This window comes from Ctenocephalides felis, unplaced genomic scaffold (genome assembly GCF_003426905.1).
Source record: "Ctenocephalides felis isolate EL2017-DRISC unplaced genomic scaffold, ASM342690v1 CF-g0.4_SCAFFOLD_01886, whole genome shotgun sequence".
Taxonomy (NCBI): Eukaryota; Metazoa; Arthropoda; class Insecta; order Siphonaptera; family Pulicidae; genus Ctenocephalides; species Ctenocephalides felis.
This window is the reverse complement of record NW_020538040.1, coordinates 9,170,336-9,184,324: the sequence shown is the minus strand read 5'-3', so window position 1 is coordinate 9,184,324 and position 13,989 is coordinate 9,170,336. Positions and strand designations below refer to the sequence as shown.

Below are 13,989 nucleotides of genomic sequence, written 5' to 3'. Positions count from 1 at the left end.
CAATAGGAATCGAATGTTTTTTGAATTATTCAAATCGGTTGATCCGTGTTCTTGGAATCGTCGACAAAAAATTGTATCCGCACATACACACATACATGCATTTTTCCTAAAGTATGCCAAAATGTTCGGAAACCTTTGAAACGTAAAGATATATGAAAATTTTTGTTTTCGTTGTTTTTTTGCGATTACTACCGAGTCGAAACGGTTAATAATGGTCCGATCGAGTTTCCTTCTCTTTTCGCAATCATATCCAGTCAAATTACTTCTTTTTCCAATTTTTGCAGTACCTCTTTATTAGTTACGATTCGGGTTTGCTATCTATTATTTTTTTTAAACCCTATGGGTCCGATCTAGTTTCCTTTGCTTCTATATTTGCTACGCTTTCTACAGCATAATTATAAATTGAAAAAACTAAGAAAAAACGCAATTCAAAAATTGATAAATTAGTGAAAGCGTGGTTCTGAAATCTGTTATACCTGAAGACTTGTTAATTCAATGACAATTACAGTCTCAGTAATTATTTCCTCTCCCAGTTTTTGCACTACCCTTTTATGTGATTAGTTTCAGACCAACATATTGGCATTTGGCATGACTTTCAATAAATGTCGAAGAAAACTTATGTCTTCTATTTTTGAAAACCCTGTTTTTCACACGAACAATTATATATGAAATAGTCTAGAGACCATATCTTTACCATCTGTACCATCCCTACCATACTACAAAATCCCTAGAGGTAATATTCATGACGACCTTTGCCGGGTTTGCTAGTGTATATATATACTAGCAAACCCGGCAAACTAATAAATAAATAAATTAACAATATATTTACTTACTTGGTATCTGCGATCGTCCAAAGCCATGAGTGCAATAAAAGCAGTAATTTGAAGCAAAAAGTCGATCAGTAAAGAAACTGCTGCATACATAGCAAATGTTTTCACAGCTGGCATATCAGATATTGAACCTAAAAAATTATAAAAAAAATAAAATTATTAGAAATCATGCTTTATAACAACTTACAACACGTTACAACACTTAATATTATATGCAAAGATTTATGTAAACGGAAAATTATCAAATTAGGAAACTTTTCTCAAAATGCAAGCTTATCAAAAATATTAAGATGTAGTAACAATGAATTATTTGTATATGGTAAATGAAAACTATTTATTATTATTGCATATAAAATATAAAAACTAATAGAATAATATTTATAAGTAACACCAGTAAATGGAAATTCATCAAATAAAAAAGCCTTTCTAAGTAGTCCAATCTATTTTATAATTAGTATTTTAAGTATTACTGAAATGATGTACTTCCAGTTAGTTAACCATTAAATAACTTTGAAGGAACAACAGTTTTTACTTATTCAAAGACGTATAAATTACTGATTATTATTATTTTCAACAAATTACCTATAGCAAAGCAGCAACATTCTGAAGTTGATGTCAACAAAATTGAAGGTCCAACTTCTCCCAAGGCACGACCAATTCGTTCTGCGGACGACTCACTCTATTTTAATAAAAATGACAATTATTAATATAAGGTAATATATAATGAAGAATTTAGTTAAATTGATGTATAAAAATCATTCTAAATCATATCCAAATAATTATATAATAATAGTTATTCTTTATTAATTATTTTTTACATAGTTTTCCATAGTCGACTTCAAAATGAGTTTGATAAAAAAACTTTGATAAAATTGGTATTATCGTCGTTATCTCATTTCTGATTGATAAAGTCGATTATTTACATACTGGAAAGTGCATGCAACTTGCCTCAAGGCAAAATGCCACTTGCACCTAGTTTCTTATCAACTTTTGCCAATTAAGTATCTATTACATCTCACCTTTATTACTGGTAACCGTTGGTGCGTTTGTACCAGAATAAAAATATTGTCCACCCCGACAGCCAAAACCAAAAACGGGATGACCTCAATAGTCAAAAGAGTACTGGGCACTTTTAAGTAACTAAAAACGCCCAAACTGCCAATTACTGATGCCAATACTAACAAGATGCCACCGACGCCGACTGTTATTTTACTATCCAACTGAAAAAAAAATTAAAATAATAAAATTTAAAACATAAAACAAAAATGAGTGGCCTTAGGCAAAGAGAGCAAATATTTCGTACACGTTTTTGCCAAAAATTCTAAACTTATGTAAATATAAAAACCGTTTAAAAGATATCAGTTGGGAATCGTCATTAGTTTAGTAAAGATTGACCAGACCAGTTGAAATACTCCAAGCTAATTCTAAAATACTTTTTTTATTAATATTTTATGATAAATAAATTTATGTACTTACCATTAAAGTCTTGAACGATCTGATTTTACCCAAAGCCAAAGCAATGTACACAAACATAACCAAATAAGATATCACCATGGTTAATACTTCTGCTTTGGATATTGCCTCCAACTCGTCTTCAATACTTCTTTCGCTAGAAAACCCTAACTCCATAAATTCTGGAGCATGTTCCGTATAATTTTTCATAAATTTTATAAATCTAAAAAAAATTAATATATAAATATAAAAAAAGCATAAACAGTAGATAAAATACAATTACAAATAAATATATACAATATCTATATCCTAAAATATCTTTCTTACCTTTTTTCCCAAAGACGTGCTGGTTCCTGATCCTTTTTGCTCAAATGGTTCCTCACCAGAAAAGTAAGCACCATACCAGTAGCTTTCGAATAATCAGGCTTTTCAGTTTTATTTTTACCTGCAAAGACACCTCCAAAAGCTACACCTTGTTCTATTGGACCCCCATAAGGTGCTAAACATTCAGGATTGTATGCATTGCTAAAATAAAAAATATGAGGAATTGTAGAAATATTGAAGGAATACATATATAAATAATAATTTAGTTAAAGTGTTTTTAAAATACACTTACAACATGCACGTATATAGATGATCCAAATAATTAGTAACAATTCCATTTTGGTCTTCAAAAGATCTATTGAATTTATCCATGTCATGTTGAAAATAGCCGAAAAAACTTTGAACAGTACATAAATCAATATTTGGTTCAGAATTTGAAGTTGCCAATGGTGCAAAACAGATTTTGTCTAGACCTTTGCCATAATCCATACCAATCTAATAAAAATTTAATTATTTTATGCAGTACTTTTATTATAAATCATTTGTAAAGACTTTAAATTATTTTGCTTACCTTTTGTATAGCTTCTTGAAGTTTAATTACTTCTAGTAAAAATGTTTTATTGAAAGCTGGTCCAAATATTAAGGTTTCATCAGCCTTCCTATGTTTTATCTATAAACATAATACCTTTCATTTCTATTTTTAAATTATAACTATCATTGATTTTTTCAAAGTTATACCTCTTTTAATCCTTTAGCTTTGATAAAAATTTGTTCAGTTCTATAAAATGGTCCAAAGTGTTCATCAAAATAGTTCTTTTCCAATCTGGCTTGGCTATCAGGAGCTGCCCATATTTCTACTGGATCTACTGTTATGTCTAAATACATTGCACCATGAGCTAAGAGGGCAAGAATCCAGGAAATGATAAACAATACCAGGACAGGGTGTTTAGCGCAACCTATAATAAGAAAATAAAAAAATAACTTGAGGCAAATTGCTGGAACTTCCCGTACCAAAAATTAAAATTATTAAAAAAGATTTACTTTTTTTTTAGAACTTTGAAAAAAATCGATTTTTGAGATTTTCGAAATTTTTGAAAGAAATTGACCGTTTTAAAAAAAAAATTATACTTTAAATTTTTTTCAAAGCGACTTTCAAAGCAAAGCCCTGTATCTTCGAAACGGCTAGACCTGCCTTTGCCAAACACTAATCGGCACGTCTCCCTATCAATAGGAATCGAATGTTTTTTGAATCATTCAAATTGGAAGATTCGTGTTCTTGAAATCGTCGACGAAAACTTGTATCCGCACACATGCACACACACATCATTTTTTGTAAGGTTTGCAAAAATGTTCAGAAACCTTTGAAAGATATATATATATATATATATATATATATATATTTTTTTTTTTGCGATTACTATAACTTACCCTACGGGAAGTTTAAAATGAAAATTCAAAGTACTTTGTTTTTTTTGTGACCTTGCACTAAAGATTAATGTTTACTTAAAATATTGTCGAATATTTCTTTACCTGTACCCCACCATGTAAAAAAACTCTCCATTCCGTCCAACATCTTTTGTCCAATATTGCAACCCAACCAGCATCCATCAGCTTTTGCTTGGTCGTGATTTCTAGAGTAACAAGCTGAAAATATAAAATAACTGAAGTTATATAGAATTATTATATTTATTAGATACTGATGGGCAATTATATTTAGATGCTATTTTATCTAATATTAATTCATGATACTAGAGATGATATTTTGCAAAAGTAAGGTGCTCCTCATCTAACGAACGAGTACGAACGAACACGGACAAGCAAGAACGTACGTATCAAGGTGTGGTCCAAACCTAACAAACGAACACAACATGATGAATAATGCGCAGATTAAAAATTTCAAACAAAAGCGAACATGTTCGTTCGTGCTCGTTCGCTAGGTGTGGACGCACCTTCAGCATGAACGCCAACGAGCATAGTCGGGACGTTACAACAAACACGAACGAGCACAAAGCAAGAAAGCATTTTAATTGACAATTCTACTTACACAATATGATTGTGACTACAGTTCCAGAAATTCCCAAACCAACCGCTAAAAAAAGAGCAACAGCGCTAATATCAAAAATTTTCCAAATTTCTTCCTCGCCCGGAGGAATATTTCCTGCTGCGCAAGTTGCTTCACAATCGACGCAACTACAGGCAGGAAAACCCTGAAAAAAATATTTATAATAAATATATTAATTTGCAATATATAAATAACTAATACAATTTCATGAGAATATGTGTCGGCATTGAGGTAAAATAATTTTTAGACAAATATCGAAAAGACAGTGTGAATGTGTACGGTTGACAGAAATAGAACGAAGTAGAATGCAAATCGCGATTTGTCGAAAAAAATTGTATTAGTTTAAATTATTACATTGTTATATTAATTTATTAACTAAATCCATTAAAGTTTTTCGTTTACCTCAGCGGATTCACTACATGGTTTAAAAGGCGGATTCATAGCATTACTATCATTGCTAAGTTGGTAGTCCAGGCGAAAAGGAACGAAAGGATTATTCACATCATCGCCCATGTATTCGAAAAACCTAAAAACAATATAATTATTTTATAATTATTACAATTATTTTTCAATTATTCTACTACTAAATCTAAATCTTCAAACAGACAGGCTCCTCTGTCTGTCTGAGATATGAAAATAATGTATATATAAATAAATAAAATAAATTTTTAAAAATCTCTTTTAAATTCGCCCATTCTACTTATGTCCTCTAATTTTAACTTAATTAATAATGAGATAGATATTCATAACACTTTGTTTAATCGAATAATCTCCATCTGCTCAAGTTAACCTTTTTATTTCTTTTCAAATATCTTATTATTTTTATCTTATTCTGTAAATAAATAATATTGTTACATTCTGTATTATGTGTAATTTTATGTTAAGCACATAATTAATTTTACTATATATTGTAATTTTGTACACATGTTAACTGCTATCCATAATGTAAAATAATTGTATTTTCGAGTCCTCTTGGAAGAAATATATTTAAAAATAAATAGATAAATAAAAATAAATAATGATATACAGATAAATAAATCTTCTTTAATATGAATTAAATATTTTAAAATAGAACGTGAAAACATATTTGTTTTATAGCGTTGGTATGTTAGAACATCTTCAGAAACTTCACTCCTGTTTTTTTTTTTAAATGCGATAACACTATTGGCACAAATGAACACAGCAAGCTCTTTTTTTAATTTACAAAACAAAAAATCATCAAAATCAACAACGTACAGAAAATCGTGAAAAATATTTTCACTACAAAATTTATTGTGTAGTTATTGTATTTTATTCAAACTTTAAAACATAAATTTTATACTGGTGCTCTTTCAACAAATAGTTCTTCAAACTGAAGGTAAGTGGCATTTGGTTTTTCAATTTTTATTTTTTTTTAAACTTAAGGTATATTATAATAGATCTTATAAGACATGTGTATTATAAGGTTTATGTATATAAACCATTCCATTTATTGTGTCAATAAAAAATCTGACCATAATATCCTTCATGCAAAATTTCCTAAATTTAACAGAAAAAAAATTGACACAAATAAACAAAGTAAGCTTTTTTTTCATTTTGCGAAACAAAAAATCATCAGAATCAACAACGTTTGAGAATGCCGAAAAATATTTTTCCTACAAAATTTAATGAGTGCAATTATTGTATTTAATTCAAACTTTTAAAACTTAAACTTTATATTGCTTTTTAAGGGGGTAAATGAATTTGAATTTTGAGGAACAATTTTCTAAATTGAGGGTAAGTAGGTTTTGGTTTCGCAATTTTTGTCATATTTTTGGAATGTTTGATATATAATCACGGACCTTATAATACATATGTATTATAAGGTCTATGTGTATAATCGATTACTTCTCCTTCTTTCAATAAAAAGTCTGACTATAATTTAAATTTCGTAAATTTAAAAAAATGTTGCTCCAGAGCAGCGTTAGATGGAACTAGTAAACATTTTAATCAGATTCAGAGTCGAACAATACTAAATCTCTGGCAATCCCAAAAAAATGTATTTGCTGATTGGCTGTAAGCTCTAATCATTTCGTTCTCTTGTTTTTCGGTGCTATGTTCGTTCATAAGTTTTGTGACTTTAATGCATTTATTAGTCGAAGGTTATCTATTTTCCAAGTGAATAAATCTTTCTATTAATTTCCACCAGTGTTCCTTATGGTGTTTGGAGTCACCAGATTCCGAGTGACCAGACTTCAAGGTAACGACTGTGCCGCCTGGACCGCCTTCAAACAAGATAACCTCCATTTTTTAATGTACTTTATTTTCCAAAGTTCAGGAGCAGTTTTTTAAATTGGAGGTGAGAGAATTTTGGTTTCGTATTTTTTTACATTATTTTTTTGAAATTTTAGCTATATAATCTATTCCTTGTTTTATTTGTGTCAACGAAATTTCTGATCGCAGTAAGCATTTGTTTTTTCAATTTACAAAACAAAAAATCATCAAAATCGAGAACGTATAGAAACCGTGAAAATATTTTCACTACAAAATTAATTGGTTGTAATTATTGTATTCTATTCAAATTTTAAAACTTAAATATTATGATGGTGCTTTTTAAGGAACAGCTTTTTAAATGGGGGTAAGTGAATTTTGGTTTCGTAAATTTTGACATATTTTGTGAAATTTTGGATATATAAATCCATTCCTTGTTTTGTTTGTGTCAATGAAATTTCTGATCACAGTAAGCATTTGTTTTTACAATTTATAAAACAAAAAATCATCAAAATTGAGAACGTATAAAAATCGCAAAAAATATTTTTACTACAAAGTTTAATGATTGTATTTGATTCAAATTTTAAAACTTAAATATTGTATTGGTTCTTTTTAAGAAACAGCTTTTTAAATTGGGGGTAAGTGAATTTGGATTTCGTAATTTTTGACATATTTTTTGAAATTGTGGACATGTCAATGAAATTTATGATCAAAATCAACAACGTTTGATATTTTTACTACAAAATGGCGAATAATGGAGGCGATTATTGTATTTAATTCAAATTTTAAAACTTAATATTATAATGAATGTGAATTTTGCTTTGGTAATTTTTGTATATTTTTTTGAAATTTTGGAACGTGCCAATGAAATTTGTGATCAAAAAACAATTGGCACAAATGAACACAGCAGGCTTTTGTTTTTTCAATTTACAAAACAAAAAATCATCAAAATCGAGAACATATAAAAAGCGTAAAAAATATTATTACAAAATTTAATGAGTGCAATTATTGCATTTGATTCAAATTTTAAAACTTAAATATTGTATTGGTATTTGCTTTTTAAGAAACAGCTTTTTAAGGGGGTAAGTGAGTTTGGATTTCATCATTTTTTATATATTTTTTGAAATTGTGGACATGTCAATGAAATTTCTGATCATTAAACAAATGAAATTTGACGCAAATGAACACAGCAAGCGTTTTTTGTTTTTTTATTTTACAAAACAAAAAATCATCAATGTCAACAACGCATGAAAATAGTGAAAAATATTTTTACTACAAAATTTATTGATATAATTATTGTATTTTATTCAAACTTTTAAAACTTAAGCTTTATACTGGTGCTTCTTGATGAATAGTTTTTTAAATTGAAAGTAAGTGACTCTTGGTTTCTCTTTTTTTTAAATTATGAAATATTTCGATTTTTTATTAATTTCGTTTTTTTTTTGCTTTTTTGAAAATATTTTTTTTTTTAAATTATTTGCAAATTAATTTTTTTAAAATATTCGATTTTCTTCAAACTTGCAAAATATTCTGATATTATTGAAAAATTTCTAGCTTTTTTAAATCATATTTTTAAAAATTTTCAAAATTTTTAATATTTTTTTGAAAATTCTGAAGTAATTCGAAAATTTTATTTTTTTCAATTTTGATTTTTTTGAGAATTTGGATTATTTTTTCAATATTTTGAAATTTTCGAGAAATTGTATTCGCACATACATACACACATGTACACACACATCCATTTTTTCTGAGGTATGCCAAAATATTAAAAAAATCCCTGAAACGTGAAGATGTATAAATATTTTCATTTTCGATTTTTTGCGATTACAATATTTATTGGGTGTTATTATTGCATTTTATTCAAACTTCAAAACTTAAATTTTATACTGGTACTTTTTGAGAAACAATTTTTTAAATTGAGGGTAACTAGGTTTCGCAATTTGCGTCATACTTATTGAAACATTAAATATATAATACATATATGCATTATTTGTTTCAATAAGAAATCTCACTAATTGAAATTTTCTAAATTTAAAAAATTGTTGCGCCAGAGAGGCGTTAGATGGAACTAATAAACATTTTAATCAGATTCAGAGTCGGACAATACTAAAATCTGGCAATCCCGAAAAAATGTATTCGCTGATTGGCTGTAAGCTCTGATCTTTTCGTTCTCTTGTTTTTCTGGTGAGATGTTCATTCGTGTGCTTTGTGACTTTAATGTATTTTTCGAGAGTTATTTATTTTCCTTGTGAATAAAACCTTCTATTAACTTCCACCAGTGTTCTATATGGTGTTTGGAGTAATTTTTTCATCTGTAATAAAATTCCGAGTGACCAGACTTCAAGGCAACGAAGATAACCTCCATTGTTTTTTAACAAGATGGCAATTGATGTTGGTGCAGACATTTCTCGATAACAGATTATTCAAGAAACGTACGGAAGTTTCACAACAAATGAATCCTTCAAGTAAGTGACAATTTCTTAAAATTCTATACCTAAATTGAGAATGCGCGAGAAAAATGCATAAAATTAGGCGATGAAATTAACAAATCAAAACGGTTAGAGGATCCGAGTTTTGTGCCAAAGGATGCCGACATAAGGGCGTTAGGAACTTTTTGTGCAAAAATGAAGCATATTGAAAAAATGATGAATAATAAAATTATTCATTTTATATAAATGATGAATAATATAATCATTGATTTAATATATTTTAATCTACAACACCAGACAGTATTGCCAAATATCATTTACCATCCATAGAAGAATCCAAATTCCTTTCTTTGTTTTGTTTGCGCCAATGAAATTTCTGATCATAAAGCGATTGACACAAATGAACATAGCAAGCTTTTGTTTTTTTCAATTTACAAAACAAAAAATCATCAAAACCGAGAACGTATAAAAATCGTGAAAAATATTTTTACTACAAAATTTAATTTGTATTCAATTATTGTATTTTAATCAAATTTTAAAATCTGATCATTGTATTGGTGCTTTTTAAGGAATTGTGTTTTATGGGGGTAAGTGAATATTGGTTTCGTAATTTTTATATATATTTTTTTTATTTTTTCGATAATTTTTATAATTCATTCCTTATTTTGTTTGTGTCAATCAAATTTCTGATCACGGTAAGCATTTTGTTTTTCCAAATTACAAAACAAGAAATCATCAAACTTGAACGTATAAGAATCGTGAAAAATATTTTTACAAAATTCAATGAGTGTATTTATTTCAAATTTTAAAACTTAAATATTATAATGGTGCATTTTAAGAAACAGTTGTTTTTGTAAGTGAATTTTGCTTTTGTAATTTTTATATATTTTTTGAAATTTTGGACATATGAAATTTGTGATCAAAAAACAATTGACGCAAATGAACACAGCAGGCTTTTGTTTTTTTTTTTCAATTTACAAAACAAAAAATCATCAAAATCGAGAACGTATAGAAATCGTGAAAAATATTTTTACTACAAAATTTATTGAGTGTAATTATTGTATTCTATACAAATTTTAAATATTATAATGGTGCTTTTTAAGGAACAGTGTTTTAAATGGGGGTAAGTGATTTTTGGTTTCGTAAATTTTGACATATTTTTTTAAATTTTGGATATGTTATAAATCCATTCCTTGTTTTGTTTGTGTCAATGAAATTTCTGATCACAGTAAGCATTTTGTTTTTTCAATTCATAAAACAAAAAATCATCAAAATCAACAACATATAGAAATCGTGAAAAATATATTTACTGCAAAATTTAATGAGTGCAATTATTGTATTTTATTCAAACTTTTAAAACTTAAATATTATGATGGTGCCTTTTAAGGAATAGTGTTTTAAATGGGGGGGTAAGTGAATTTAATTTAGATTTCGTAATTTTTGACATATTTTATGAAATTTTGGATATATAAACCCATTCCTTGTTTTGTTTGTGTCAATGAAATTTCTGATCACAGTAAGCATTTTGTTTTTTCAAATTACAAAACAAAAAATCATCAAACTTGAGAACGTATAAAATCGTGAAAAATAATTTTACTACAAAATTTATTGGTTTTAATTATTGTATTTTATTCAAAATTTCGCAATTTTTGACAAATAGACATTTTAGATATGTCAATAAAATTTCGGATCATAAAATCATTGACACAAATGAACAACACAGCTGGCTTTTGTTTTTTTTTTCAATTTACAAAACAAAAAATCATCAAAATCGAGAACGTATAGAAATCGTGAAAAATATTTTTACTACAAAATTAATTGGTTGTAATTATTGTATTCTATTCAAATTTTAAAATTTAAATATTATAATGTTGCTTTTTAAGGAACAGTATTTTAAATGGGGGGTAAGTGAATTTGGATTTCGTAATTTTTGACATATTTTTTGGACAGATATGTCAATGAAATTTCTGAATATAAAACAAATGAAATTTGACACGTGAACACAGCAAGCTTTTTGTTTTTTTCAATTTATAAAACAAAAAATCATCATTTAATGTCAATGTATAATTATGAAAAATATTTTTCCTACAAAATTTATTGGGTGTAATTATGGTATTTTATTCAAATTTTAAAATTATACTAGTGCTATTTAACGAATAGTTTTTTTTAAATTGAAGGTAAGTACTTTTATTTCATAATTTTTGATATTTTTTTAAACTTCAAAATTTTTTTAGATTCTGAAATCCAATTCAATTTTTTTTAGTTAAACAATATTGTTTTATATAGAACTAGTAGTGCGTGGCGTCGTGCTTTAAGAGAAATTGCTGGAACTGTTAAAATTTTGAATATTTTTTAAAATATTTAAAATTTTGAATATTTTTTAAAAATTTTAAATTTTTGAAAATGTTTGAAAATGTTTAAATTTTTAAAAAACTTTGAAAATTTTAAAAGTTTTGAAAAACTTTGAAAATTTTAAAATTTTTGAAAAACTTTGAAAATTTGAAAATTTTTGAAAAACTTTGAAAATTTGAAAATTTTTGAAAAACTTTGAAAATTTGAAAATTTTTGAAAAACTTTGAAAATTTGAAAATTTTTGAAAAACTTTGAAAATTTGAAAATTTTTGAAAAACTTTGAAAATTTGAAAATTTTTGAAAAACTTTGAAAATTGAAAATTTTTGAAAAACTTTGAAAATTTTAAAATTTTTGATAAACTTTGAAAATTTTAAAATTTTTGATAAACTTTTAAAATTTTAAAATTTTTGAAATACTTTGAAAATTTTAAAATTTTTGAAAAACTTTGAAAATTTTAAAATTTTTGAAAAACTTTGAAAATTTTTAAATTTTTGAAAAACTTTGAAAATTTTAAAATTTTTGAAAATATTGAACCTTTTTATAAATTCTGAAATTTTTGAAACTCATTTAATCAATTGATCCATAGTATCTAATCTAACAAAATCTAATTTGTAGGATATTTCAAAATGTTCAGAAACCACTGAAACCTAAAGATATGAAAAAAATTTCATTTTCGATTATATTGCGATTACTATAACTTATCCTACGGGATGTTAAAAAAATGTTCTTTGACAGAATAAATTATGATATTGATATAAAAATTTAACGTAATTTTTTTCAATCTTACCTTTGTGGAGAACACCTGGAGGCTCCGTAACTTCCACAAGCAAGGTCCATGGCCAGCATTCCACTTGAAGGTACCACGACTCCTTTGCAGGAATCATAAGTTCCATTCACATACGTTTCGGAGATTTGAATGGACATTTCTTTAAAGTATTCTAAAAAAAATTAGTAAAATTAAGTAATTAAGTACTAACCAGAATGACTATAAATATATGCAAAAATTTCAATTACATATATGTCTTAAAATATTATTTGTATTCACTGACCTTTTCCGTCATCAGGATTCACAGTTTTATTGCCGGTCATCCACTTGGCCTGATCTGGGGAACAGGAAAACTGGCAAATACTTTTCACCAGATTGTTCATGCAGGTTCTGCATCTGCTGAAAATTCCTGAAGCCAAAACGATGTTTGTTCCCATAGTTTTGATCAATTGAGGACTGCAGCAAGTATAAGCTTCACCTGGTAAAAAAATATTGTTTTAAATTCTTCAATATTTATCAGGTGGAGAAGGCTACATTCGGAAAAGCTCGGTAACAAAAGCAAAGTGGTAAAAATGATAAAAATGGTAAAAATATTGGTGCAGATTGAAAACTAACTACTGATGAGTTCAACACAAAATGCTTTCACTAGAACTATAAATTTACTTTCTCATTGTAAATTTAGAGTCAGGTATTTACATTAAATTAAAGTAAATTGCTACATGATTCAGCTTCTGGGTAAATGAAGAAATATAAAATTTCATAATCATCAAACTAATTAATATTAAAAGTGAGATAATTTTTTTTATAAATATTAAAATTGAAGCTATTTTTAAGCAATTAATTTACTATTATGAACAATTAACTGACGGAAAAGCTTGAACCATTTTTAAAATCGTTTAAACATGATTATTAATAGAATTTGAACACATTTCATATAATTTTTTTTTAATAATTATTATTAACTAAAACTTATTTTTTGAAAATGTATTAAAACCTATAATTAACCAATTTTGTAATTTTTTCTAATTTTGATAAGGTAATCAAATATTTGTTAAATATCAAATAAAAATAACTTATTTTATATATATATATATATATATATATATATATTAGGGTGGTCCTTAAAATGGTAATTTTCGAATTTCCTTACTCCCATGGGCTTAAATAGTTCCTAATTGATAAAATACAATTCGCTGAAAGTTTTAGCTATTAATATTAACGTTTAGATAGAGCGCAATTCAATTCGCACTTCGTATGAAAAGAGCATGGAAAAAATTTTGAAATTCATTTGTTCGCTAAATTACATATAGAAAACATTTTTAAAATTTTTGAAAATTTCTTCATGCTATTTCCATACAAAACTTTGATTGAATTGCGCTCTATCTAAACGTTAATATTAAGAGCTAAAACTTTCAGAGAATTGTTTTTTATCAATTTAGAACCATTTGAGCCTCTGGGAGCAAGGAAATTCGAAAATGACCATTTTAAGGACCACCCTAATATATATATAAAGGTGGGTCGATTAGGCACATGATTTTTGGATA

General features: G+C 26.8%; 1 protein-coding gene across 1 annotated transcript in view; it reads right to left on the bottom strand.

Moving 5' to 3' along the window:
• Positions 1-13,989, bottom strand: part of LOC113377579 (NPC intracellular cholesterol transporter 1 homolog 1b-like) — a 31,327-nt gene that overhangs the window by 7,994 nt on the left and 9,344 nt on the right. The window contains 13 exon segments of the mRNA XM_026617943.1: positions 834-961; positions 1,413-1,509; positions 1,850-2,050; positions 2,307-2,505; positions 2,610-2,807; positions 2,899-3,101; positions 3,178-3,276; positions 3,345-3,562; positions 4,137-4,250; positions 4,651-4,813; positions 5,071-5,194; positions 12,467-12,617; positions 12,729-12,923. Of these exon segments, the coding sequence (XP_026473728.1) occupies positions 834-961; positions 1,413-1,509; positions 1,850-2,050; positions 2,307-2,505; positions 2,610-2,807; positions 2,899-3,101; positions 3,178-3,276; positions 3,345-3,562; positions 4,137-4,250; positions 4,651-4,813; positions 5,071-5,194; positions 12,467-12,617; positions 12,729-12,923 (2,090 nt within the window).